A 24,902-nucleotide genomic window follows, 5' to 3' on the forward strand; every position below is an offset into this window, starting at 1 on the left:
CACCTTGAGTTATGAACAAAACTATCAAGTTTATGTTTAAATTGCATACACATGTTTAATGCTATTCCTGGTGCATTTTTAATTGCTTAGGCAGTTCTTAGAGAGTAAAATACGCAATCTAGAACACATGTTCTGGATTATTTTTCACAGATTACTTCATAAATTTAAAAAGTTTATTCTCCTTCCCCCACAGGGAAAAAAAACAACCAAACACACCAAACCAACCAACCAACCCACCTTCAGAGAATAAACCCTGAAAGTATTAATAAAAGTTCTCTTTTCATTTCAGCACACATCCTTCTCTTTATTCTACATCCCTCATCCCTAGGAATGGAAAGGAGGTTTTGGCTATAAATCAAACTAAGACAAGCTCAGCATCAGACTCTCTCCTGAAGTCCTGCAGCCCTCTCAGCTATTTGAGGAATCTTATTAAAAAAAAAAAATAATAATTCTGGAAACGACAGGGAAAGCCCCCGAGAGGGACAATCGCACGCTCCAAGCGCGTTCGCCCCCGAAGCGGCGCGGGGCCCTCGGAGGTGCCGAACTCCCGGTGCCCCCGGGCGCCCACGGCGGGCGAGGCCGTGCGCCCCGGGCCGGCCCCCGGCGGGAGGCTCCCGCGCCCCGCTCCGCACCGGGCTCGGCGGGCGGCACCGGGGGCCGCGGACACGCCCGCACCCGCGGAGCCGCCGGGCGCAGCCCCACGGCGGGCGGCGCTGCCCCGGGCCGGGCTGGGGCCGCTCCCGACCCCACATTGTTCCCCGGCCCCGCTGCCGGCGCGGCTCGGCGCGGCGCTGCCCGGCCCGGCCTCCTCCCCTCCCTTCCTGCTGCAAACTTCGCCGCCCGCCCCGGACCTGCTCCGGCCCCAGCTCGGGCCCCGGCCCCGGCTCGGGCTCCGGCTCCGACTCGTAGTCCTCCTCGTCGGCGCTCGCAGACATGGCCATGGCTCATGGTGGGCCCAGGCGGAGCCGAGCTGACATGGCTGGAGCGGCGCTGCTGGCGGAGCCCCGCTCCCCGCACACACACACACATGCAGGAGGAGGAGGAGGAAGGGGGGCCGTGCATATTCATGCCAGGCAGCCAGGAAGGGGCTGGCCCTGCCGGCACGGCCAATCGCGGCCCGCTTGCACAAAGCCGGCCTGCGGGGACAGCGGGGACAGCGCGGCCGCTCGGCCGGGGCAGCGCCGGCCACCTCGCCGCGGCCGAGCCCGGCCGGGGCCGAGGGGGCTAGGGGGGGCTTTAACGCCCCGCTGGCAATTAGCCCCCTGCTGGTAATTAGCCCCGCGATCTGCCGAGGGGGCCGGCGGGGGCGGGCCGAGGCTGGGCCTGCCTGGGTGTGCCGAGCGGGGCTGGGAGGGGAGGGGATGCGCGGCGCCGGGATGCGCGGCCGCCCGCAGGGTGCACGGCGCTGCACGGGCTGCCGGAGACAAAGGAGCGGCGCCCAGCCAGCCAGCCGCGCCGCCCGCCCCGCCGCCGCTACCTGCCGCCCCGCCGCCCGAGGGACGGGGCAGGGAGCCTCCATCCCTCGGGAGGAGGAGGGCACCCAGCAAACTTCGCGGGTTCAAGCGGCAGAAGCAGCGCTGGGGGGAGATGGGACACGAGGCCGCCCGGCTCCCGGAGCTGCTCCCGCCTGGCCTCACGCCGCTCCCCGGGCAGGCACCCCCGGGTTTAGCTTGCTCCTGAGGAACCATTTCCAGCTCTGCTCTGCACGGCCTGAGCCGCCTCTGGGGTTTTACAATAAAACATCCTCCCTGCACTATGAAATGTTACACATCGGTCGGTTGAGGAGCTGTTCGGGACCCACAGCAGGGCCAGCACCCAAACGCAGACACTGCCTTCTCCCTCGAGAGCATGCAGCTAAGGGTCAAGACACACAGGCCTGAATTTGAGCACTAAGAATTAAATTTCCCATTGGATTGATGGGCCTGCTTTCAGGGGAAATCCCGGTTCCATTCAAGTTGTTAGGATTTTGCCTCTGGGTCCTACGCCTACAACACAGAATTAAGCATGAGATTAAATATTTGCATGTGCTGAGCAACCAAGAAGCCATAAAGCAGCACACCTAATGGTCCTTGCATCAGGATTTTTGCCAAACTAGTTTCAGCTCGATTCCACACGTCTGAACTATCACATGGCCATAGAAACACCTCAGGTAGCCCAGAAGAGGCAGCAACAGGCAGGAGCTGGCACAAGAGCCAGCAGTAATGTTGCCTTATGCCCGGTCACAGCCCTTGTGACACCCCGATCTACACAAGGCCTGGTCGCTGAGGTTTTAAGTAACAAAACACAGTCAAACTTCAAACACATATTTACAGATGACTGCTGATAAAGCCAAGTGGATCATGTCATTATGCCCTTTCCTTATTTTCAATACCTTAAATATCTGTTCTTTCTTTGCACTTCTGTCCTCTTGCCAACTGGAGCTCACGTTACGGGTACATGATGGTACTCTCCCAATCCTGCTCATCCGTGATGCCAGGAGCCAAGCGTTTACTTGCAGCACACGATGGGGCTCTCCAGAACGAGACTGGGTACATTCAGCCTATCTCCTCAGGTTTCTCTCTTCCCCCCATTGTGTTCGTACACAACCGGGAGCAGGAGCAGATGAAAGCTGAGGCACGAAAGGCATGTGCCTAAGGCCTTGGCTTTCAGAATCACAAGGTAGTATCAGAATCCAATGTTTTCTGGAGGAGAGAGGAAGGGGGCGATGCGTGTCCATGACAGGCCTACAAAGGACAGCTTTAAACCAGGCAGCAAGGATAACTGACACGATTACAGCGGTGTTTGTGGTTCATTATGCAGTTGTCCGCCAGCAGAGGCAGGAGAACAGATGACATCCGGAAGGAAGATCCCTGGTCCCACACCTGCCTGTGGGCAGACCAAGTCTCCACTAGCCTGTAGTGATTCCACGTAACCTGGCTCACACTTGTTCATCCCTCCAGCCTTTTGGCTCCATAATCCAGAGAGGAGAAAAAAATAACTTGTGACATCCCCCAAAGACAATCCACCAGTCACACCACAGCGAAATGTCACTCACAGCAAATAAAATCATGACATAGATCGCCCTACTCCTCTCATCTGCAACGCACGCTAGCACTCTTGATATTTGCATCAGCCTCTCTGGGCTGCAGCAGGTCACCAAGTGTAACCCACATCGAACCTCACTCCTCAGCCAGCCCTGCCACGGGAGAGTGTGTTCCAGTCTGCTGCTTACAACAGCAACACAACTGACAAATGAGCTCTAATTATGAAGCCTGTGTTAGGAGTGAAGACACACATGCCAAGATCTCAGAATAATTTCTAAATGCTAGGTAAACTTTGCCAAGGTGGCGTTTTAAAAAAAATATGGATAGGATATGATATAAAACAGCAAATTGGGAATCAGTGGGGGTAAAACAACACAATAAAATAACCTTTGCTGATTATAATTGCTCTCAAAAAATCTCACCTTGTACAAGAGCAGCTAACTGTTCAAAGAAATACTTAATACACAGAAAGAACTATTAAGAGAGCATTTTCCAGCTCAATTTTTTCAGCTTGTCTACGCTAGAGAACACTAAATTACAACAAATAGTCAGCAACCCTTGTGTGAACAGTGTATATTTGACTAGCCTGGTGCAGTTTACATCAGTTTAGAAAACAAAATAAGCAGCATTGACCCCAGTCATGCCAGTATTGGCATAACTGTGTCCATACTTCAGCTTTGCGTGATACAATTCAGTAATAAATAACATCCTTAATTAAACTCCTGAATGAGCCTTAGTGAAAACTGCATGAAAACAGACAGTACCTTCTATTCTGAACTGCTGCTTTGATTGCACCTCACCTGAAGTCATATATAAGTCTCATCAATATCATAATCTTCTCCACAGAAACCAATTATGTTGTCACAACTGAGACAATAACCTCAAGCGAAGAATAAACAGCAGGAGCAGATGAGTGCCAAAGAACCAGATTTTATTCTCATGCAAATATCCTGAAGTAGTAAAACCAAGATGGGGGGAGGATGAGTACAACCCCTGCACCTTACTCACTTGCTCCTGAGCATATCTTGTACCAACAGATTTCAGTCACTGCTACCAGTGCTAAACAGGACCTGTGTTTTCATATTAGACACTGGAGTTTAAGAACCTACGATTCTCAATATGAGTGAAAAAAAAATATGTGGCACAAACACACCTTTGATTTAACCTTGCCTTGAAACTTTTTATGCATTTTTATAGACTAGTATATTTAGCGGGTATTAGAAAAAATACATAGAAACAATTGGAAAAACAACCTCAAACTGGTTTATATGCAAGTCCTTGAAAAAAGATCTGGTGATTTGAGCTTCTGCTGCTTTCTACAGGCCAGCACATGCTTTTGGAAAGGAAACCCACTGAGATGTTTATGAATCATGATTATTGACCTGTATCAGAATAAGAGAGTTACCCAACAGCTTTCTAAGGTTTGTTGTTTTGGTCTAAGTGTCCATTCACATGAAATACGATCTTAACTGTTGGGCTTCGGCAAATTTCATGACACTTTTCTCACGAGTTCTAGCCAGTATTTCAGTCATACTCTGAACACTAGCAGTGACATTCTGACAACCTAAATATCCATCCAGTATCATCATGCTACCACTACCTACTATCTGTTTTATCTGAACTATGACATAAGAGTCATCATCAGATGCACTGAGTATCCATCACAATCTCTTTAATAAACAACCTGATTGATCAACCTTAGATGAAATAACTCATGACAAAATAATACATTGATCACTCCCTCCATGTAACGCCTGCTGCACATACTTTCCCTAACCAGTACCCAGCACAAGAGAAGCAAAGGCAGCAAGCGTTGTACGACTCTCTCGTGAAGGATGACAACTGTGGACTATTACATGCAGTAGTGGAGCAACACCCAAAGCAGTGAGAGCCCAGACAGAAGGTGCTGACAGTAACTCACTCTACCTCTCATAAGCCTTAAAGACAAAACACCACCACCACCACCACCACCACCCAAACCCAACACCCTGTCATCTCAGAAGTATAGTGAGTAAGGCTGCAGAGTAGTAAAACATCAAGTTCATCTAGCTGTGGCATGATTGGGACTCTCCATTTGGAAATGAAAAAATCCTGCCATGCTTCCTTCTTCCACAGATCCTTAAGGCCACAAAGCGCTTCCACAGCACAGTTTGTGTCTTCAAGAGCCATGTTCTGTCAGCAAATGCAAAACCTAGTGAAACAGGTTCCTAAGAAGATAAGAAGTGACTGCCACGCTGTGGAGGGACATGCAAATTGATGTGGCTGCTAGCTGAGTGGATTAACCATAATATATAACCTGCTTTCCTCTAAGTGGCTCAGTGCACTCTGACACACAGGACAGAACGCTGTAAGACAGTCAGTTGTGTCCAACATGTGGGTAGCAGCTTTAAAACCTAGTGACCAAACCCAAGCATTTAGTGGCAAACAAATGGTAACCAAAGGAAAAGCTGAAGTATAGCTTGCCTCGTGAGAGCTCAGGTGCTCTGCTGTCACCTACAAGCCTGACTTAGATTTGTAAGGGAAACATCCAGGACAAACAGCTAAACCACGTTAAACTACCTCTAAAGCTGCTTCGCTTTTATCAGAATTTATCCGTATCTTTTGTTGTATTTGCTAATTTTCAAAAAGCAGAGCACTTCTGTACCTCTTCTATCTGGTCTGCTAGTGCCTGCAGGAAAGTTACAAAGTTGAAACAAGACCTCATTTATATTCTCAGCAGACTTTAATTTCAATGTGCTAGGGAACTAAAAGGAAGCCATCTTCTCAGGGACAGAACATACAATTCGATTTTGTTCTGAAAAGTGCACGCAGGATTAATGTCCATAATTGTGCAGCACGTACTGTGGCATGACAAACGCCTTCCCCATTGCTCTGCCAATGTGCTTCGATCCAGAAACAAAACTATTAAATCTCAGATACGTAACTCAAAGCTTGAATGGTTTTAATGTTGGGGTGGGCAAGAGCACAAGGATGCTGGAATACTTAAACCAGGTTCAAACCCTAGCTTTTTGTTTGGTTCTGTTGGCCAACTTGGCCATGGATATAGGCAAGGTCCTGGTGATAAAATCTGAGACCTGCCAACTCATTTCACATACACTGTCTAAGAAAAAGGTCTTAAGACTAAAGTAGTTCTCATGAGCACTTTTACTGTCATGAAATAAAAAAGAAAGCTGCTATCTTGAAAAATGGCAGTCAAGATGGAGTTGAGAAAAATTCATGTTACTGAATATTCATGCATATGACAATGGGGAAGAATACATAAATCTTGTATGATACTTGGAGCACAACAGTTTGAAAATAGAGATGCTTGTTCATTTTTCCCAACCTGTTCAAATTTCCACTCAGAGTCAAAATGGCTCTAATTTACCTGTTTGATGTATTAATCACATAAAGGCATTGGTCAGATTTCAAAGCAAGTGGCTGAGAGTTGATAAGAAGGGAAAATATTAAGTCAAAGATGGAAGATTAAGACGGTGCTCATTCAAGTCCCTGCTATTTATAATTACTCCCTGAAGGGACACAATATTTCAAGTACAGCCTCTTGAGGTGAGAAATAATCTGTCAAGTCACCAGGCAAAGCTTTTCGAAAAATACTGAGGCAAGATGCAGTAAAGCTCTTTGGGCATGTTATGTATGATACACATACACCAAACCCTGAAACTCCTCTGGCCTGCATGGAGTTACCACCGAAAGGAATTTGTCTTGAGGACTAATGTTCATAAGAGACTGAAGCAGCACTCGAAAAAATAAACAAGTCAGGCAGGAAGCTGCCTTCCTCAGCAGCACTGCTCCAGAAAAGCAGACACTTGACAAACTCCCAGTAGCTTCAACAGCTTTTACTCCTTTGCACAGTACCCAAAGTTGTCTTCGGTTCTGGTGCATCAGGTTTTTTCCTGTTCCCAAGTGTAGTTAGCAGGGAAAGGGTTTAGTTTTGTATGCATACTGCTACTGTGGGAAGTCCCCTAAAAAAAAAAATCCCCCAGACCTCAGCTATGTGGTTTTGGTTTTTAATAGATTTGTCAGGAACCAGAACTGGGATATTTTTCCGAATAAATTTCAGCCCGTCTACTATTCTACAGTGTAAAAGAACAGAAAGTATTCAAAATTATTTAAATCGCTGATTCCAATCACAATTTAAATCAATAAAGAGAAAAACAAATTTAAATTTATTTTAATCCTGATTTTCTTTTGTACTGGAGTTATTTTCTGGAAGAGAAATTAATTATTAGCATCTGATAACAACCAAGAAATGTCTGATTTGCAGTAGATTATAAACTTTATAATCAGGACTTTTTAATCAACAAAAAGGATTCACAATACATACATATTTGTATATGCAAATCTTCTTGCAGACTATTGGCATTTAAAACTGTTGTTGACACCAAGCAGAGTTCAGGCAGTGCTGTGTGAGATCACTTCAAACACCTTTAAGCTGGTGCCTGGCAAGGATGAAATGTGACAGTTTAAATCCCCTTTTTGCTCCTGAGCCACTTGGAATGACTGATGTAAAACTTATTTGAATCTCAACCAGAAAAATACATTGTACACAGAATTGTTTTGCTGTCTTTCTACCCTCCCCCTTCCCACATTTTTTCCGACACTAGGAGGACTCGATTTTTACTTTATTTCTTAAGTGCTTGTTTTTAATTGTCAGTATTTGCTTTCTAATCCATTCGTATTCCCACAGGAAGTACCCTGAATAGATCTCCAAGGACTGGTCTGTCTTAGGGAATTTGGCAGAGTTTTACCACTGCTACTACGAGGAATGTTGCTTTCCTGGTGGTAGCCCCCGGGCAGGCTCCTGAAACTGATGCTGTTTTGATGTTGTGCCATTTATACGTGCTCAGATCTGTTTCAGACACCATTCTGGTTAAAACACTAATTGCTGTAACTAGTACCTCACTGCTCTTGCTTCTCTGGGTGGAGCTGGCCTAGCGATAGCTATGGTAGGAATTCTTAGTAAGCAAGCAAGTAAAAACTGGAAGTATTTATTTAAAGGTTTTCAGGAATGTTCTTTGTCCACCTAGCACCTCTCACCCCGAATTTAAAGAAAACTTAATGTAAAACAATGCTCAACACTTCGGAAAAATTACATTCGTTTGAAGTTTACCGAAACACTTGAATTTATGCTTTTACCCCCTAATTTCTGCACACAATCAAATTTATTGTGTCCACTGATTCTTAGTCCATTTACTTACTATTTCTTAAGTTTGATCCAACGCATAGTGTTAGAAAAATGCTCATAAAATCGGAGTCACACACAAAGGAGCTCTATTATTAAAAGGTGGGACATCTTCTTCCCTTCCTAGCATTTTTAATGTGAAACACCATGAAAAGGGAAAAACATTCCTTGCAGCAGACACTGAGTGTGTCCAGGGTCCTCCTGTGGGCTCCAGATCTAGAGATGGTGTCTAATACCACTGCCTTTTATTTTTTTAAATATAAGTTATTTCTAAGAACCTAACGCCCTTTCCCCCACAGTTGTCTACTGTTTTCCAAGTGTGTCATTTAGTTCAGACTATGAACAATGATCAGAAATCTTATTAGCAGCCTAAATCTATTTATGATATGTTTATACTCACTTGTTCTCATGCCAACATTGTCCATTAGCTTAAATAACTCTTTTCCTCCCCTCGTGCTTTTACTCCTTGAAGTACTTACACAACAATCACCTCCCCCTTCAACTTAGTTGTGCCATGCTGAACCAGACATGTTCTTCTAGTTTCCACTCTTAAATATTACATCTTGAATACTATATGTGGCTGTGGAGTCCCATATCCACCCTCATCTCAAAACTACCTATAGTGGAACTAGAATAGAGTGAGAAAAATGATCAAACATATGGTATGGCTTGCGTACCAGAAAAAGATTGAACTTACTAGTGTTTTTCAGCTTGGGAGTGGGGGAAGACTGAGAAGCACTAACAGGGACGTAAAAAAAAAAAAAATATCATTGACAGCACAGAGAAGGTGAACAGAGACCTCATTCAAATTTCTCGAAATGCATGATATAGCGGGCATGAAGTGTATTTATGATATTAAGGGACAGATCTGAAACAACTTAAGGAAGTACTTATCTACACAGAGCTTTATTAAACTGCAGGGGACACTGCCACTGAATGCTCTGGAGATCAAACAGATCAACAGGTTCCACAAATTGTCAGGTAAATTCACAGAGGAAAAAAAAAATTCTACCAGGGGACACTGAACACAAAAGATATAATTTTCTAGCTCTAATTGGGAAGATAGGCAAAGGAAAGATCACCGTATGTCTGCTTTGTTTTTACAACACTTCCAACAGCTGTGACTGGTCACCATCAAAACCAGAACACCGCACTACAAGGACTGCCTGGTCTGATGGAGTATGACTAGCTCAACCTTCCCTCAATCATACTAATCAGCCTTTTGCTCTGCCTCTCACAGATCAGTTCTTATGAGAGAATCTTTCTTTTTCAGATATATGGATGTATCTGTAGAATTTTACAAAAATATTTCTAGTAAAAATAACGGGGTAAAAAATAAACTGCTCTAAGACACAACTCACTAATGATTGGAATCAGATGCTGCCCGTGGTAACAGAAAAATAGAGTCAAAACCCCAGAAAGTCCCTTTCAATGCTGTGCCCACCCACTGCCACCCCGCAGTCCAAAAAACAACAGCAAGAAAACCCAGCCCGAGAGATGTCTTCCTCTTTTTTTTCTTTTTTCTTTTTAAATTACCACTTTTTCTTCCTGGTTCTCATGCACTGATACATAGCTATGAATGTTATTTGCATTGCCAATTGCAGGGAAGGTTGTTTGTTTTTTTTTAAAAAAACACATCATAATCCAATTAAAATTTCAGTTTGTGGCCTTTACTAATTAATAGTACTCTTTTAAATAAAAATATTACCATTTCCTTGTTCTACTTCTCAAGTTATCTTCCCTTAAAATCAACAGGTAAAAATTACATGAAAAAAGCACGTGACCAGGCATCAGAAAAACAGCCACAGATTGCAGCATTGTTAACCAGCCACTGAAAATTACAGCTTCATCTTCTGCTCACAGCCAGACCTATATTATATATTTGGACACTTGCTATCTTGACAAATGCAGTGGCTTTAGGTTTGTGCCAGGTAAGAGAGATGAGAATCTGGCTCATAGTCTGCATTTCTAACTTTTCACAGAACAAGAGAGTCCAAACATATTTTAGTTCTTTATAGCTGCTCTTCATAGACAACTAAAGATCTTTATCACAATAAAAGCAGAAGGCACTGCCATAGAGTGTAATTACATGCTACTATAGTCGACTGTTGTCTTCCAGAAATAGGAACTTGTTTGAAAAATGCATGGTTTCTGCTTGGGCCATACTCCGAGTTCCTTAAATAAAATGCTACCCTTAATCCCTGTGCAGAGAAAATGGGAACTCTGGTATTGTAGGGCTGAGCAAACCTTGAAAGTGGGCTTCCAGATCTGGCTTGACAGTAGTCAGCTTTGTGCACCAGTGATTAGTGATGTGTCACCACAGTGGAAAATCAGGTTTAGGCCCTGCTCTCTTTTCACACCACCCAGAAGTTTATGTCCCAGGGATGGGGAAGGAGTGAGTTTGTCAGGATTATTTCTCACTCTTTAGTCACTTAAGAATCCAAAATTTCAAGGCAGCACACCCTATGGAGTGCTTCCTTTTGGCCAGCAGACTACCACTGCAACCCCCCCCCCCCCCCAAGTAACACTCAGCACTGCACCAAGTGAGGACAACTTACTGTTGCACAACCCCCCAGCAAGGGGACAGGGATGGGGTTTACATTTCCACAGCTGCATCCATGCTCAGCAGCCAGCTGGGCAAAACGTGCCATCTAGTCTGAAGGTACGTAAACCATCAGTCAACCATCAGGACAAGAAGGTTTCAAATATCCGCTTGGTCCCACATTCCTTGAAGAGGCCTAAATTAAGATCATTGTACATATCCTAGGATTGCTGGGAAAGTCAGACTGATTATTAAACAGAGACTTATTTTCAAAATGGATTGTTTTCTCTTACTCTAGAGCTAAAAAGAAAAAGGCAGGTTCTTGCTTCTTGTGAAAGGGCATTTGCCAAAAAAAAAAAAAAACAACCCAAAGTGTCTACAGGAGTGTAATTGTTGTGCTAAGTAATTATCAATACATTAGTAAAAGTACGAAAGACTCAAAAAAGCTCCATAAAGATGAGTACATATGATCTGGAAGAGGTGCCTATGAATTGCACACCACTCCTCTATTGCCATAAAATAGTAACAGTTCATACATTTTACTACAAAACTTTCTGCTGAAGGTGTCACAGACCTTTATAACCATTAATTTCACCTCACAACCTCCCCAGATGGGAAGCACCATCTCCATACAGAAAAGCTCAGGGAACAGAAATGTGCCATTCACCTCACGCAACACAAGGAGGCTGCAGCAGAGCTGGGAACGAACGCAGACCCTTGCCTCCCATTTTGTACACTAACCACAAGATCATCAAATGTCACCCAGTTATTTTATCTCCTCACAAAAACATTTTTGATCATTACTTCTGTTTCTTTTCTCAGCGAGTAATTTTTTTTTGACAGAGAACTGCAGTATAACTGACAGCACCAAATGCCTTTAGAAAAGGTAGACGGGAGCGACGCAGCACAACAGGGCCATGACATATGGACGGTTCTTCCGCATACTTAGTTACACCTTATCCACTGTGAACTGTGATTTAAGGTGAGGGAACACGTTCCTTCCTTAAATCCCAGAATTTCACAGTCTTCAAGCAACCATTTTGCAGTACAGAACTGCACACACTGTTGGCACGTCACACTAACAACACATAAAAAGAAACTGTGACTCAATTTTAAAGGGAAATATTTGCTGCTTCGAAAATAGTTCAGATTATTAAAGGCATGTTCTTTCTAAAGCAAGTCAACATAACTAAGACCACCCTTCCATAACCTGGGTTATTCACACAGATTAAATCATTCCCTGTCTCTGCTCCAGGGATCTTTTACTTCAGTAAGAGTTCTCTCCCTCTGCTCTATGCTTTTCCTGCTCCATCCCTTTTCAGTACTTGCCTCTCCCCTCACCCTGCTCTCTTGCTGTTTCTAGTTTCTTCCCTTCCTTTCTTTACAGTCATTTCCATTTTCTTTGAAATGTTTTGGCATTTAATGCTGGCTTTATTCTTCCTTCTCCATCTGCTGCTCTTGTCTTTCTAAAGCTCTTCTGGAGCCTTCTCTTGGGAGAAAGCAAGAGCCACGTTTTCCATTTATTGCCGCCTCTTTCTGGATTTCAGTTCGCTTCTTTTTCTTTATGGACTTGGAATCTGACAGTCCTCCTCTCCCTGGAACCTGATACAGCAGCTACAGTGTCATCTTACCAGCCCGCCCCACGGTAGCTGGTACCATGCTGTATTGTATCTGCCGCTCCCTCTGAACACAAGTATCTCAGGAAAGGCACTGTTAAGTATTTGCCATTTCTCCTATACACTGCAAGAGCAATACTACAGAAAGCAGAATTAATGGTAGGTTTTACTCCCCTGCCTTGTGCTCAACACTTCTGGAGTATTCTAGCCATGGAGACTTGCTCCACCAGCTACAATCTAATTTAAAGGGAGTGTCCTCGTGTCCGTCCCCCCATGTCCTGTTCCTCACCCCCCCCCCCCCCCCCCCTCAGCATTTTCTTCTCTTTAAAATCTTCCATTTAATTATCAGGACTTGGAGGGCACAAAGGAGAAATAACCAAGCTTAACTACTAACACTGCCTTCATACAAATCTCCCCTATATTGTCTTTCTAACATATTTTAATTTGGGACTCAAAGGCTCAACCCTAAGACATGTCTTCTTAATCTGCTCACTTCAAACAAGGGAAATAGCTGTAACTCGTAAGATGACATGGACATTAGAATTAGAAGTGCAACAAACTAAAAGTGCAACAACAAGCTTTTTTGGGGAAACACGTGGCCACATCTGCATGTGTACCTTTTAACTAAAGCATAAGACATGATACAAATTGATCACTGATTAAGCAAAGTAAGTATGAAGAGAATGATGGATTCTTCTGTTATAAATTTTTTTTATTGCCAAACTTCAGTCTAAAACCTGACTTTCTGTGAAAGTTTTCCTCATGTTTGTTATTAGTCAATGTATTTAATTGTTTGTTATTGTACCTTAGCGCTGGCAATGATGCCTTCTAAAAGATTCTGCTTTCAGAAAGGCTAAAGGAAAATAAACACTAGAAAAGTTAAAAAAACCCCAACCTTGCAGCCAGCAAGATGGACTTTGCAAAGAGGGATAAGATTTAAGTCACAAAAAAATACAAATCTTTTACAGTTATGTTGCCAACGCACAGAAATAAAATATAAGAAATGAACCATGTATCAAGGATTCCAAAATAAAGTGAACAAGAACATTAGCAAATGCCAAAGCTTATAAAAGCCTCTAAACACAAATATCCTCACTTCTACCACATGTTCAAAAGATATAACATAACAGTCAGTTGTTTCTTAGTTTTGTTTTATAGTTTCACACACCAGCTTTCCTCTGGTCACAGAGATTTTGCTTTATTCAATGCCTGGAGTATACTTGACTGATGAATGAACACCAGCTATCAAAGCAGTGGAGTGGACAACCCGACGCCTATTCCTCTCAAGGCTTTCCACTGTTGTTTTTAGACAAATAAATGTTATAAACCCAAAGCATATTCCCATGGAATTATTACAAACTAAAAGGGAAATATGTATTGAACAAGATACAACTGATCTGAAACATGCTCAGCTAAAACCCAAAAAGAAACCAAGAAGGAACATGATACGCTCATTCTGCCCAACTCTCCTCTGGCAGTTTGATGTTTATGGTCTCCTACTTCCCATTTGAAAACAGCAAATTCTTGTGGCTAAAAGTGATTATATGCAAAGCCATGACAAGTCCACCAGCACAAAAAGTGAGAACAGTGAAAATAATTCACGCAGTTAATTATTTGAAAGTTATTTACAATGATAACAACAACAGATTTTCAGATAGAAGCCCGATTTAAGCTGACCGACCCTTTCAGCATTTCTAAAGAAATTATGTATTATAAAACTAATTCAGTGAAAAATGAAAGTAAAAATAGAAGCAATGAGACATCTTCTAAATAAGCAAAGCTGCTTTTACAGCATGCTGAATAACTGGAGTGTGGTAAACATAACACTGTTATAAATAACACCCAGCCTTTTGACATTATTCTTTAGTTAATTATTTCAAACTCTTTATAAGCATTAATGAAGCAAGCTTCATGGTTCTCCTGCAAAGTGAAGAGAACTACTCTCATATTTAGGAGGAAAAATGAAGATGCAGGGACAGAAAACAACCCTCCAAAGTTAAAGCAGTACACTTACAGAGACAATTCAGAAGATCTCATGGTATAAGAGAAAAAACATCCTCTCACCCAAATGAGAGTGCTTACTAAGTGACCAGTTTGTAGGATTTACACATCATTTAATTTTACACAAAACGTTGCATCAATATTTTTAGATTTTACCATGACTAATAAATGATCAAGACATACTAAAGTTTTACACTGATAAGTAAGGCCCAAACAAATTATTTTTAAACGGAAACTCTTAACAATTTCTCCCTGCTGAGGCACTTTTAAGTGCTGCTTCAAGACCTAATCATAAAACCATTAAAAATAACATTTCATGTTAAAAATGCTAGCAGCTGCCAAAGTACCATATACAGCACTTTGCCAGATTATAGATAAACACACACCAAGACCTAGCAACAATGATTAGTAAGTAATTATGTCTCATTACCTTTGTGGTCTTCTTAGGCCAGCTGACCACAGGGACACCCGAAATGGCAAGATTTTGGTCATCATCAGCGTGCTCCTTCAGTATGTTCTGTTGCAAATGAAAAGGCCTTTATTAATCAGAGAAACAGTTCTCCAACCAGAGCGCAGTCTCAGAGAAGACAATACTCCACTCTGATGAGAGTGACAAGATCTCTGCTGACTTGTTACATCTCTGCAAGTTACTTTTGCTTCCAAACTTCCAATTCACACTGAAACTGTTGCACCTGTCATTAAGATCAAAGTTGTAAATTTTCTTGCAAAACAGACAGCAAAATCAGCCACAAATCACCTCAAATATTACAACTTCTTTAAAAATGGTGTGTCCAAAAGACTGGTGTTTTTCCACTGGTATCAGTCTAATACTAATATCACCTCTCCCTTTAAACTGCAGCTCACTAAATCCCAAACGACCCCACCACGCACCACAGTTAACACCTCCTCTCTTCATCAAGTCTACAGAAGGTCTGAGAAGCATCTAGGCTCTGCCACCATTATTTCTGCAGTCACAGGGCACCAAGTGTGTAGTTCAGAGCAATCCTCAGATGCCTGAACAGTCAGGTAAGTCAAGATACAGAAGTGTGCACTGTAACCTTTCCTCTTTTTGCACATGGCAATTCAAGAGCACCGTCATTTCCACTGACGTTCCTTCCACACTGATGGGCAGCGCAGAGCTGTTGTAATCTAGTTCACTTTATGTGATTGGGTAAGGTGTTCAGGTTGCTGAGTATTCACTAGGAAAGGATCTGACTCTTGACACTACAGCATTAAAGAAAAAAGATTGGTCTCCCCTCCCTTCCACCCCCACCAAATCCTTTTGCTTTGATGCACTGTCCTAGAAATTTCATGAGTGGGTTGCACTGGCTTACACAGCTCCTACCACTGTGAATCACTCCCATGACCATATAAACTCAACACAGAGGTGGGGAAGAATCCTTTTTAAGTGTACTCAGTTGTGCAGTTGGGAATAGTCTGTGCTTGCTCCCCATGACTCTCTATGTACTTGCTAACGTAGCTACAAGCCCTTCATTTGGAGTTCAGGTAGCTGAAAAAGACAACAAATGAAAACAAAAACGAGTCGGAAGGAGGATTCTGCTATGCTGCTGAAAACCAAAGCCCAAATAAGCACTAACAGGTTAAAGGGGGAAAAAATGCTCCAAAAAAACCGAACAAGAACTGCAGGTTGGAAATTACATCCTGACAGAATTTAGGAGATAACCCCAGACAATGAAGTTCAATGGTGTTGCTCCCTAGTATACAGACTTCTTGAAAAAAAGCTTAATTAGACAACAACGTGCACCAGGCTCTGTCAGTCTCCAGTGTAGAGCTTTAATAATTAAAAATTTCACACACTATACAAAAAGAGCTTAAAATACGGTAATTGTTTTAATAGGAAGCGCAGCTGGAATTCATCTGTAATCACCCAACTAAAGCCCAGAGTACGATGGCATGTTCTATGCCCCAAGAGCCTGAGCAGGCAGACTAGCGACTCAACTAGGGTTTGGATGAGTGTCCCTGGGGCTGGCTTTCCCTCCCTGGAGCTCAGGCAACCTGCTGGATTCAGCCCAATTCCCCAGCCTGTGCTTAAATGAGACAAGCTTTACTAACAGACACTATCGCACCAGCACAGTGCTGCTTCTTTCAGAAACAATCATACCAGGAAGGTTGTTTCTTGATACTGGTTAGTCCAAAAGCAGCACCAACAACCAAAAAAAAAAAAGCAATACCAGTACAAGCCTGGTTTTGTCAGCCCAGCACTGTGGCTGCACTCAGGAGCTTGCATAGGCACAGCCTGGCTGGTGAGGAATAAAACACAGCTTGCCCCAACCTGACTGTGATGGAGAGTCTGTAGCATATCTCCAGCCATATACTCTCTTTGAGTGTAACAGCTAACAACTTTTACATACGGACTAGTCATTAGCAAATTAACTCTTGGCTGAGCTAAGGCTAAGTGAGCGCCTCTTTTCACATTTCCTTTTTATCTTGAAAGGATGATCACTGCATTAACTGAACTGTGACCACATTCTGAAAGTTAGTTTTCATTCCTAAAAATGGAGAGGTCTTTTGTATTCTCATAGCAAACCCAAGATTCTCCAGAACAAGGCAGCAGCTTGAGAACCATACAAACAACGAACAAGTTAATCCCTCTTTACTTTGCTATTCCAAGGTTTGAAATCTTGTAAGACAGAAAACCTTAACATTTCCACTAATGATTGTCAGAGACTCCAAGTTCAATAGAAAGAGGAGTATATTCCAAAAACCTGGCAAGATAACGAAGGTTTCCTGTTATCATATATATCATGTGAAAATATTATCCAAGAAGAGATTTAATACTATGGCAGTTTATCATCTTAGCCAGCTGAAAACAATGGGTATCTCAGCAGCAGAACCATAACCAAGCCACAGCTGTGGTGACTGTAGGGTCAAGTGTCAGTGCACAACAAGCTGGAGGAGGCAGACTTTTTGTTCACCTGCTTAAAAAAAAGAAGATAAAGAAAAAACATGGGGCTGTAGTTAGACAACGTGATGCTCATCCTGCACAAGGCTGCCCAATTCATTACACTTGAAGGCTGTGGTGACAACAGCAGGCATGGAGGAAAGAAACTGATTAAGTATATAAGAATTCAGCTTAGCCATTAATTTCAAAAGCACAGCAAGGAATGACTCCCCTGAACACATTCAGCAGAGGGAGTTTTTTTTCCTCTCATCAGAATGAGAAGGGGGTAAGATCTTTTGGCAAGAAAAAGAAAGAACATATTTCAGTAGATATCATCTGTCTTGCACAAGAATTTTCTCCTGCTGCCAAGGAGTTGCGGATATTTGACAAACTCTGTTCTTCAAACTGAGTTTCTTTTGCCCTAATGGACTTCCACAGACCCTTCTGAAGAAGAGCAGCATTTTTGCTTTGAAGTGGGGAAAATCTGTGGCATTTATTAGCAGGCAGATCTCAGAACCCTCTTCTCCAACAGCAGCAAAGGAATTACCATCCTGCTGGTAACACAACAGAAACGTTGTGTGCTGAAATCAGAGACTGCACACAGACAACTATCAGTGGCAGAGTGTTTAATGTGGGATGCAGACTGTCACAATCAAAGGTCTGCTCAGCTTTACCTGCCCTGTGATGTGGGGTGCAAACTACACCAAGGAGTAAGATGGTTACCTCTATGCTCTTCTTCATGCACAAGTCCATCCCAATTGCATCTTTAATAGACTGACATACTATTTATAATAGATAAACATGAAGTGGAGAAGCTACAGGATGAGACTCTTCCAAACCCCAAGGCCACTATCTAAGTTAAATTACCTCTCAGTGATTTTTTTTCCTCTGCCTCTTCCTCATCAGTGTAGTTACTTCTCTAACAGTTCATCCGCTAATTAATTTTTAAACTGGGAGCCGGAGTTGTTGCACTGTTTCGTATTTCATCTCAGGGCATGTATATATGGAAAACAAGGTATGGCTGCAGGCTGCATGTGCCTCTGACAGTAACACCAAGAGCAAGGATGTGAGGGCAATGGCTGCAGTGTCTTCTGGCTGCTGACCCTGCCAATACCTACACTGCCAAGCCCGCTGTCCTTCCGCAACCTGGGTCAGCTGAGCACTCTCAGGGAGGGTATGTTTACTGTATAACAATTTCCCCCCACGTTTGCTGCACATACAGCTCACACAGAGCCCATCCGCAGACATTTGGATACAGAGACTATTGCATCTCCTCGGCTGATTGTACAGATGCCATCTGCTCTGGAGTGAACGCTGCTGTCAGTAGAAGCTTCTTTGGTGGTGAACACAGGTCTCATGTGATACACTGCCCATACAGCAGAGCTGCAGCTGACAAGAATTTAATTCCTTGTTTGAGCTGAGGGAAGAACTGACCCGCTCCCCAAGTGAGGCCTGTGTTATGCTCTGCAAATAAGCCTCCCTTGTGCTGCTGCACTCCATCGATCATGATGATAAATGGGTTCTCAATCTGCAGAGGCATTAGCTTGGCACTTCTGGATTGCTGTGTCCCCACTAGATAGTCGCAGTTAGTTAGGAAGCTTAGATGACATGTAAGGAATTTACACAGGCTTAGTTTAGTTCTTAGTCTCCCTTCTCATAAGGAAAATAAATTACTTCAAAGAGTCTCACCTACTTGACATTAAATAGCTGTATATAGCTGTAGTTGTGTTTACCACTAAGAGCAGTAATCCAGTCACCCATCCTTTACTGTATTCTTGCTCAGATGGGAAAGCATGGATTCCTTGCGAGTTACCCTGATTTGCTCTGTGAAACTTCACATCACTGAATAAAACCATTTCCTTTCTCCAGTTTAATGACCCATATCCTGTTTTCCAAAAACATTATCTTATTGAAGCACAAAGACGGACTTGAATGTCATACAGAAAAGTTCCTGAGTATATTTCATTAAGGAATAAAACTGCTACAATAAAGACAGATTTATTTTCTTCAGGAAGAAACCTGTTTAAGACTTTCCAAGCAGAGTAAGAGCTTTCAGACTTTCTGTCAGAGCATGTTCTTGCTATGCTTTTGTTAAAAATAACCCTCAAATGAGTGCACTAAAAGGTACTTTTAATAGGATGCATTATTAATACATCACATGCCCAAAAGTCAGGCTGCCCATGAAATAAACCTTGTGAACACAGCAGAATACAGTCACAGCACATATGTATGAGTTGCCAGAGCTTCTTCTGCAGGATTTCTGCCTCCATTCAGTCACACAGATGACTGGTGCTCTGGATATTCATCAGGGTAAAGTAAAGCTGCCAGGCTACTGCTCACTCTATTGCTACTGTCATCAGCAAAATCCCCACATATTTTCTGTATAAGTTGAAATAGTAGTAGCAAAGTAAGAGGAAATATGATTTACTGGTCAAGTTGATAAACACCATTCCAGAAAAACTGACTGTATTTCTTCCTCTGCCATTATGTCTCTGTGTGACACAGGGCAAATCTTGTTAAATCAAGTTTCCACAGGCAGTCATTAATTGTATATTCCTACTCTTCCTCATGTCTGGCTTGGGATCTAGATGCTAAAGATCAGAACTTTGGTTCTGCAGAAATGATAAGCAATTACAGTTTCAATACCATTAAAACTACCTTTTGTGCCTATTGTTCTTAAATAATGCTAGCTTCTTTGAAAATCACACCTGCGGCATGCAAAACCAGTATCCAGAATTATGGTCACTTTTATCTTAATCTCTTCACACTCTAGTTCCCTACTGGTGCACCAGAGATGATAACAGCTCATCAATTACCACTTATGAAGCACACGCCTACGGTAGTGGTATCACTGGGATCCCCAAGGGAACACTTGTATCACAGTGTTCAGCTGTGGGTCTGAACAGTATGGTGTACCTAACACACACTAAAGAGAAAGGATGGAACAAAATACTGAATAGCCGCATTCTGCACACCAATACAGGAATCCTGCAAGGACCATTACACTAGATGTGTGCTCAAGGGGCTGAAATCAGCCACTTGGCAGCTTTTCCATCAGCATGCTCTGTCCTTTGAAGGTAGAAGCCCTAAACATACACTGATATACTTGCTTTTGATTTTTTTTGTAAGTCAAATAAACTGAATAAAACAAACTTTATGCTTTGATATCACATTGGTTACAAAGAGATGCTTTTGCTCCACTGCACCGTTCTCTACCATGTCAACGAACACAGCAGCAGAAAGGAGTAATGGGTTGTTGCATCCAGGGTTCCAGACCTAGATGGGAATGGGACACACCTTGTCAGTGGCTGCCTCAGACAACGTGCTGATGAGCAAAGAAGGGAAGGCCTGTGCTGCGAGTCCTTGACTCCACCCCTGAGTTGAGAGGAAACGTACTCAAGCAACAATTCATACAAGTACAACTCCCCCTAACTGTCCCAATTCCTTCAGAGCACCCAGCAAGCAGATTATGCAACCATAGGGAGAGTTATGGAGGAAGCAGATTATATGGGCTTTAATTTACTAGTCGCATTGACTCCCATTCTCTGAAAATTAAGAGCCGCCTTATATGTAGGTCAATATTGTAAAAAGGATGGGCAAGAAAGTTCTTTAACAGTTCTTTAGACATTGTTCAAGAAAAGGAAACCTTTTAGAAGGTCTTGCTCTGACTAATCAGTCACAGGCTCACCAAACATACAGAGGTGATTCCAGAGAAAACAATTCTGTAGCATGCATGATGTTTAGATGTGGTCATGGGGTCTTTAACCAGCAGGGAACCATAAATATCCAGATGTTGGGCTACATCTTGATGGTTACAGTGTGTGCTGGCAAGGAAAGAAAGTCTGGAGGCAGGCAGTTATCAAGGGAGACGGAACATCAAGACTGCAACTCTGCAAGATGCACAAAATAAACTGGCAGATGCCCACTAATACCAATTAAAGCACAGTATCACTGAAAAGGGCATGGCTTGTGCCTTTTTCTTAAATGTCTGTTTGCAGTTCTCCATCTCTGTAGTTAGTGAATCCACTGCTCTGGAGAGGAATATAAAAACATACTCCTACACGGTGCTTTAAACCAGATTCACATATGGTATCTTGCCACGTTCTACTAAGATGTCTCACGGTGCACTGGAGTATGTCATCAAAAGAGCATGCACGATCATATTCTAAACATCTGCACTGTTTATTATGCATTGCACCCCTTTCTGGCATTTGAAGAAGGGCTATTTTATTTCTAAGTGACAACTGGTCTGTGCATCAAGCTTGGAAAAGTAATGCTACCATTCCTTCTTCTTTACCACAAATTCAACTCCTGGTCTTGAAGCTTCATTTTGATTTCTGATTAGAAGACAACTGATCACAAAGCAAGCCAGTGAATCTACAGCCACAACTTTGGGCATATGCGTCCACTTTCATATACAGAGTGGCTGATTTTGCAAGAAGAGACTTTCTGAGCTCTTGTGGTTTACCAAAATGAGTGCCGTGTATCACACTTCCAGGCTCCAAGATTGTGGAATATGGTTCCACTGCGCACTGCATATGTTCAGACTTCTTTAACTGGCTTTGAAGCCTTTTCTAAGCAGCTGTTACACTACTTACCCTAAAAAATAAAGGCTCCCCTTTTACCATATAAACATGTATTTTTCCCCTCAGACTGTTGCTTACACAGCTCTTGTGTAAAGAGCATATGTAGCTGAAGAATCACACTGTACACAGAAACAGCACAAAACCAGTAGTCCAAACACAAGACCATGAATCAGTACTCACAGTTCCAAATCAGGCCAAATTGCCATAGTACCGGACATGGAGGACGGGGTGACAATTTTAGCCTTGTTTGAAAAATTCCAGCAAAATTGCAAGAGTATGCTGCTCTCAGCTTTGTTAAACAAAATAATTAATATGCCTGGTTTATACAATGTGAAAACAAGACACAGAAGAGCTAAGCCAGTAGTCGAAAGGGATACTACAGATCAGAGGCAGGGCTGAAACTAGAAGCAACAAGGTCATACTGGTCTTCAGGAGGAATTTATCCCCAAGTCAGATGGGGTACCACTTCCAGTATACTAAACATATAAAGAGAACTTCTGTCACTACTGAATGTTCACTCCTCACACCATCTCCAAAAACAGTGTATTGTACCAGCGGAGAATAATTATCAACCTATAGAGGGCAATGGAGGAAAGGAAAATGAAGAAGGTGAAAGAAAAAAAAAAAAAAACCAACTGAAAACATCAGACAATACATCTTCTAAATTACAATCAAGTATTTACATTTTGTTTGTGTCACTTAATAAGGTATACTCCAGAAAGACACTAGACCACAAAAAGGGCAGATTAAGACTATAAACAGACTTTTTGAGGCACAATATTTACACTAGGACATAACAGGTGCGGAACTATGAGAGGATTTAAACTTTTGGCCACTACTGCTACAGTCAGATAGGATTGCATCAATTAAATCAGACTGCAAACAGCCACCTCCTCAGAGCAGACATGGCTTTTGTTAGAGGCATAATCTCCCTCTCTGTGGCATACCAGGCTGATATGAACTGGTCACTACACACAAGCTGCCATCCCTCTGCTGCAGAGCTTTGCTTTATGATTTCCTGCTGTCTTCTGTGCCCACAGAATACAGTTTGTGTGGATCAACAAGCTATCACACCCACCTTCATGTCCTCTAGGAGAGCCTGCGGATCTTCAATGCCTTCTGGAACACACTTCTTGTTCTCTGGGAGAGATTCAAGCTTTTCCACCAGGGCTTTTAAACCCTTCAGTTCAAATTCCGTGAGGTGAGTCCATTTGGTTGAAACTTCCGTAGCTGGAGACCCCGTTGGTGTTTTGGGATAGTCCGTGGGGGTCGTTGATTTTACACTGTCATCCGACTCATTTGACAAAGTTCTTTTTAGGTACCTCATTACTGTGGCTTTTTGTTTTCTTCCTGCACCTTCTTTCCCTTCTGAGTGTGTGCTGTTGGGTGAGGAGGAGCCATCCACCAAGGATTTGGAGTTCTTATCCAAGCTGTCATCCTTCTCCTCCTGGATATGGGCATCACAAGATTCTTCATCCATGTCTAACCACGAATCTGAGGAATAGCTGTCTGTGCTGCGTTTTCTTTTTGCATCTGAAAGTTAGAAAAAAGAATGCGAAAGTTTTACCCAATGTAACTCTTAAACATCTCTCTACCACTGGGGCTACATGCTGCCTATTTAAAAGCGCACTGGATAATGCCTAGTGAGTAAATGACAGGAATGGGCTTTATTCAGCTGATTTTTAATTTGGGGGGGTTGTTTGTTTGTTATAACACTGGTTTTCATTAACATCTACTCGTTCAAATGACTGGGAAACATTTAGGGAAAAATTATGCTTTCTTCAAAGCTTCAGTCCTCTATGCCTTCAATTAAGAGTAGGCAGAGCTCTTAAGTCACACACAATTAATTTTCCCACAAATCCAAAAGAGACCAGATTCAGCAGCCCTACAGCTTTAAGAGGAGAGTTAGCGCAGAAAGAAGAGGGGAAAAATGATGGGAGAAAGCACATTAAAATGCTGTACATCATCATTCTTCCAGAAATTCTGCACAGCATAAAATCAACTTCTTAATACTTTTCCTCTTTGCAAGCAGTGTTGGGAAAACAGGAACCCCCACTTGTTACTGCATGAATCTCATTGCTCTCCTTAGACAGTGGATTACTATTATGCTTATTTTATAGACAAGAAGCCTAAACACACTGAGAAATGCAGGGACTGCCACAGAGTTACATGATACTGTTTTTCTTAATGCCATCCCTAATACATTCTAGGTACTCCTCAGGAAAACTTAAAGGCAAGTTTCTGAGTCTGAAGGACTACTAATCTTAGTTTTATATTAAGTTTCTCCCTAAAAACCCTGTTACCCAACTCCATGCAATCAAGCAGTGAAAGTAATGTAAGAATACTAGTGGCCAAGGTTCCCTAAAGCACACATCTTTTCTTATTTATTAGACACAATTTCCTTTACTAAGTGAACAAGATTGAAAGCAGGCTAGCAACAGCAGGAATGTCTGTGGAAAATACGGTTAACGCTGGCAACACCCGGTTCAGTCAATGTGAATTTTAATACTGGCTGAAACGGGTATGAGATCAAGCTGCAAACAAAAACACTTTGCGAAGGAAACAGAAGTCATACAGAAAAAGCGGGTGAACAATTAATGAAAAGTTCCTTTCACAGCTTTCATGCTTGCAGTGCAGTAGCTTTGGATTAGGACAATGTGAATCATGCTTAAGGAAGGATTAAACGGACATTAGCGAAAAAGCTCAGCATCCGGTTGTTTAACAGCGTGGTTCAAAACAAATGGTGAAACCCAGTTCCAAGCTGGCAAATTCACCCTTATCACAGTGAAGCTCCTTGTCTCTTGCATCGTCTTATACCATCTTCTTGTAAAATATACATATTACTTTTTAGCTAGGTAACAAAGATGCAACAGGCAGTGGCAGAGTAACTGTCTGAGGGCAGCTTGTCTAGCTGCTTAGCTTTGCAGTTTCAAATAAAACCTCTGTAAGGCCGCATGCACCTCTGCGTGTTAAGTGTCCAAGAGATACCACTTGGCCACTTTATACTTCTCAGGGCAAGTGTGCTGTTGCTGTAGTGTCTGCAAAAAACA

General features: G+C 42.7%; 1 protein-coding gene across 10 annotated transcripts in view; it reads right to left on the reverse strand.

Annotated features, from left to right (window-relative positions):
- KDM2B (lysine demethylase 2B) overlaps positions 1-24,902 on the reverse strand; it is a 125,931-nt gene that overhangs the window by 26,132 nt on the left and 74,897 nt on the right. For all 10 annotated transcript variants that reach the window (XM_056329215.1, XM_056329246.1, XM_056329230.1 and 7 more), the window contains 2 exons: positions 22,931-23,385; positions 14,795-14,881 (listed from right to left, as the gene is read on the reverse strand). In XM_056329215.1, coding sequence (XP_056185190.1) covers positions 14,795-14,881; positions 22,931-23,385 — 542 coding nt within the window. The remainder of the gene's footprint in view (positions 1-14,794; positions 14,882-22,930; positions 23,386-24,902) is intronic.

The sequence above is a fragment of the Falco biarmicus genome, chromosome 1, assembly GCF_023638135.1.
Source record: "Falco biarmicus isolate bFalBia1 chromosome 1, bFalBia1.pri, whole genome shotgun sequence".
Taxonomy (NCBI): Eukaryota; Metazoa; Chordata; class Aves; order Falconiformes; family Falconidae; genus Falco; species Falco biarmicus.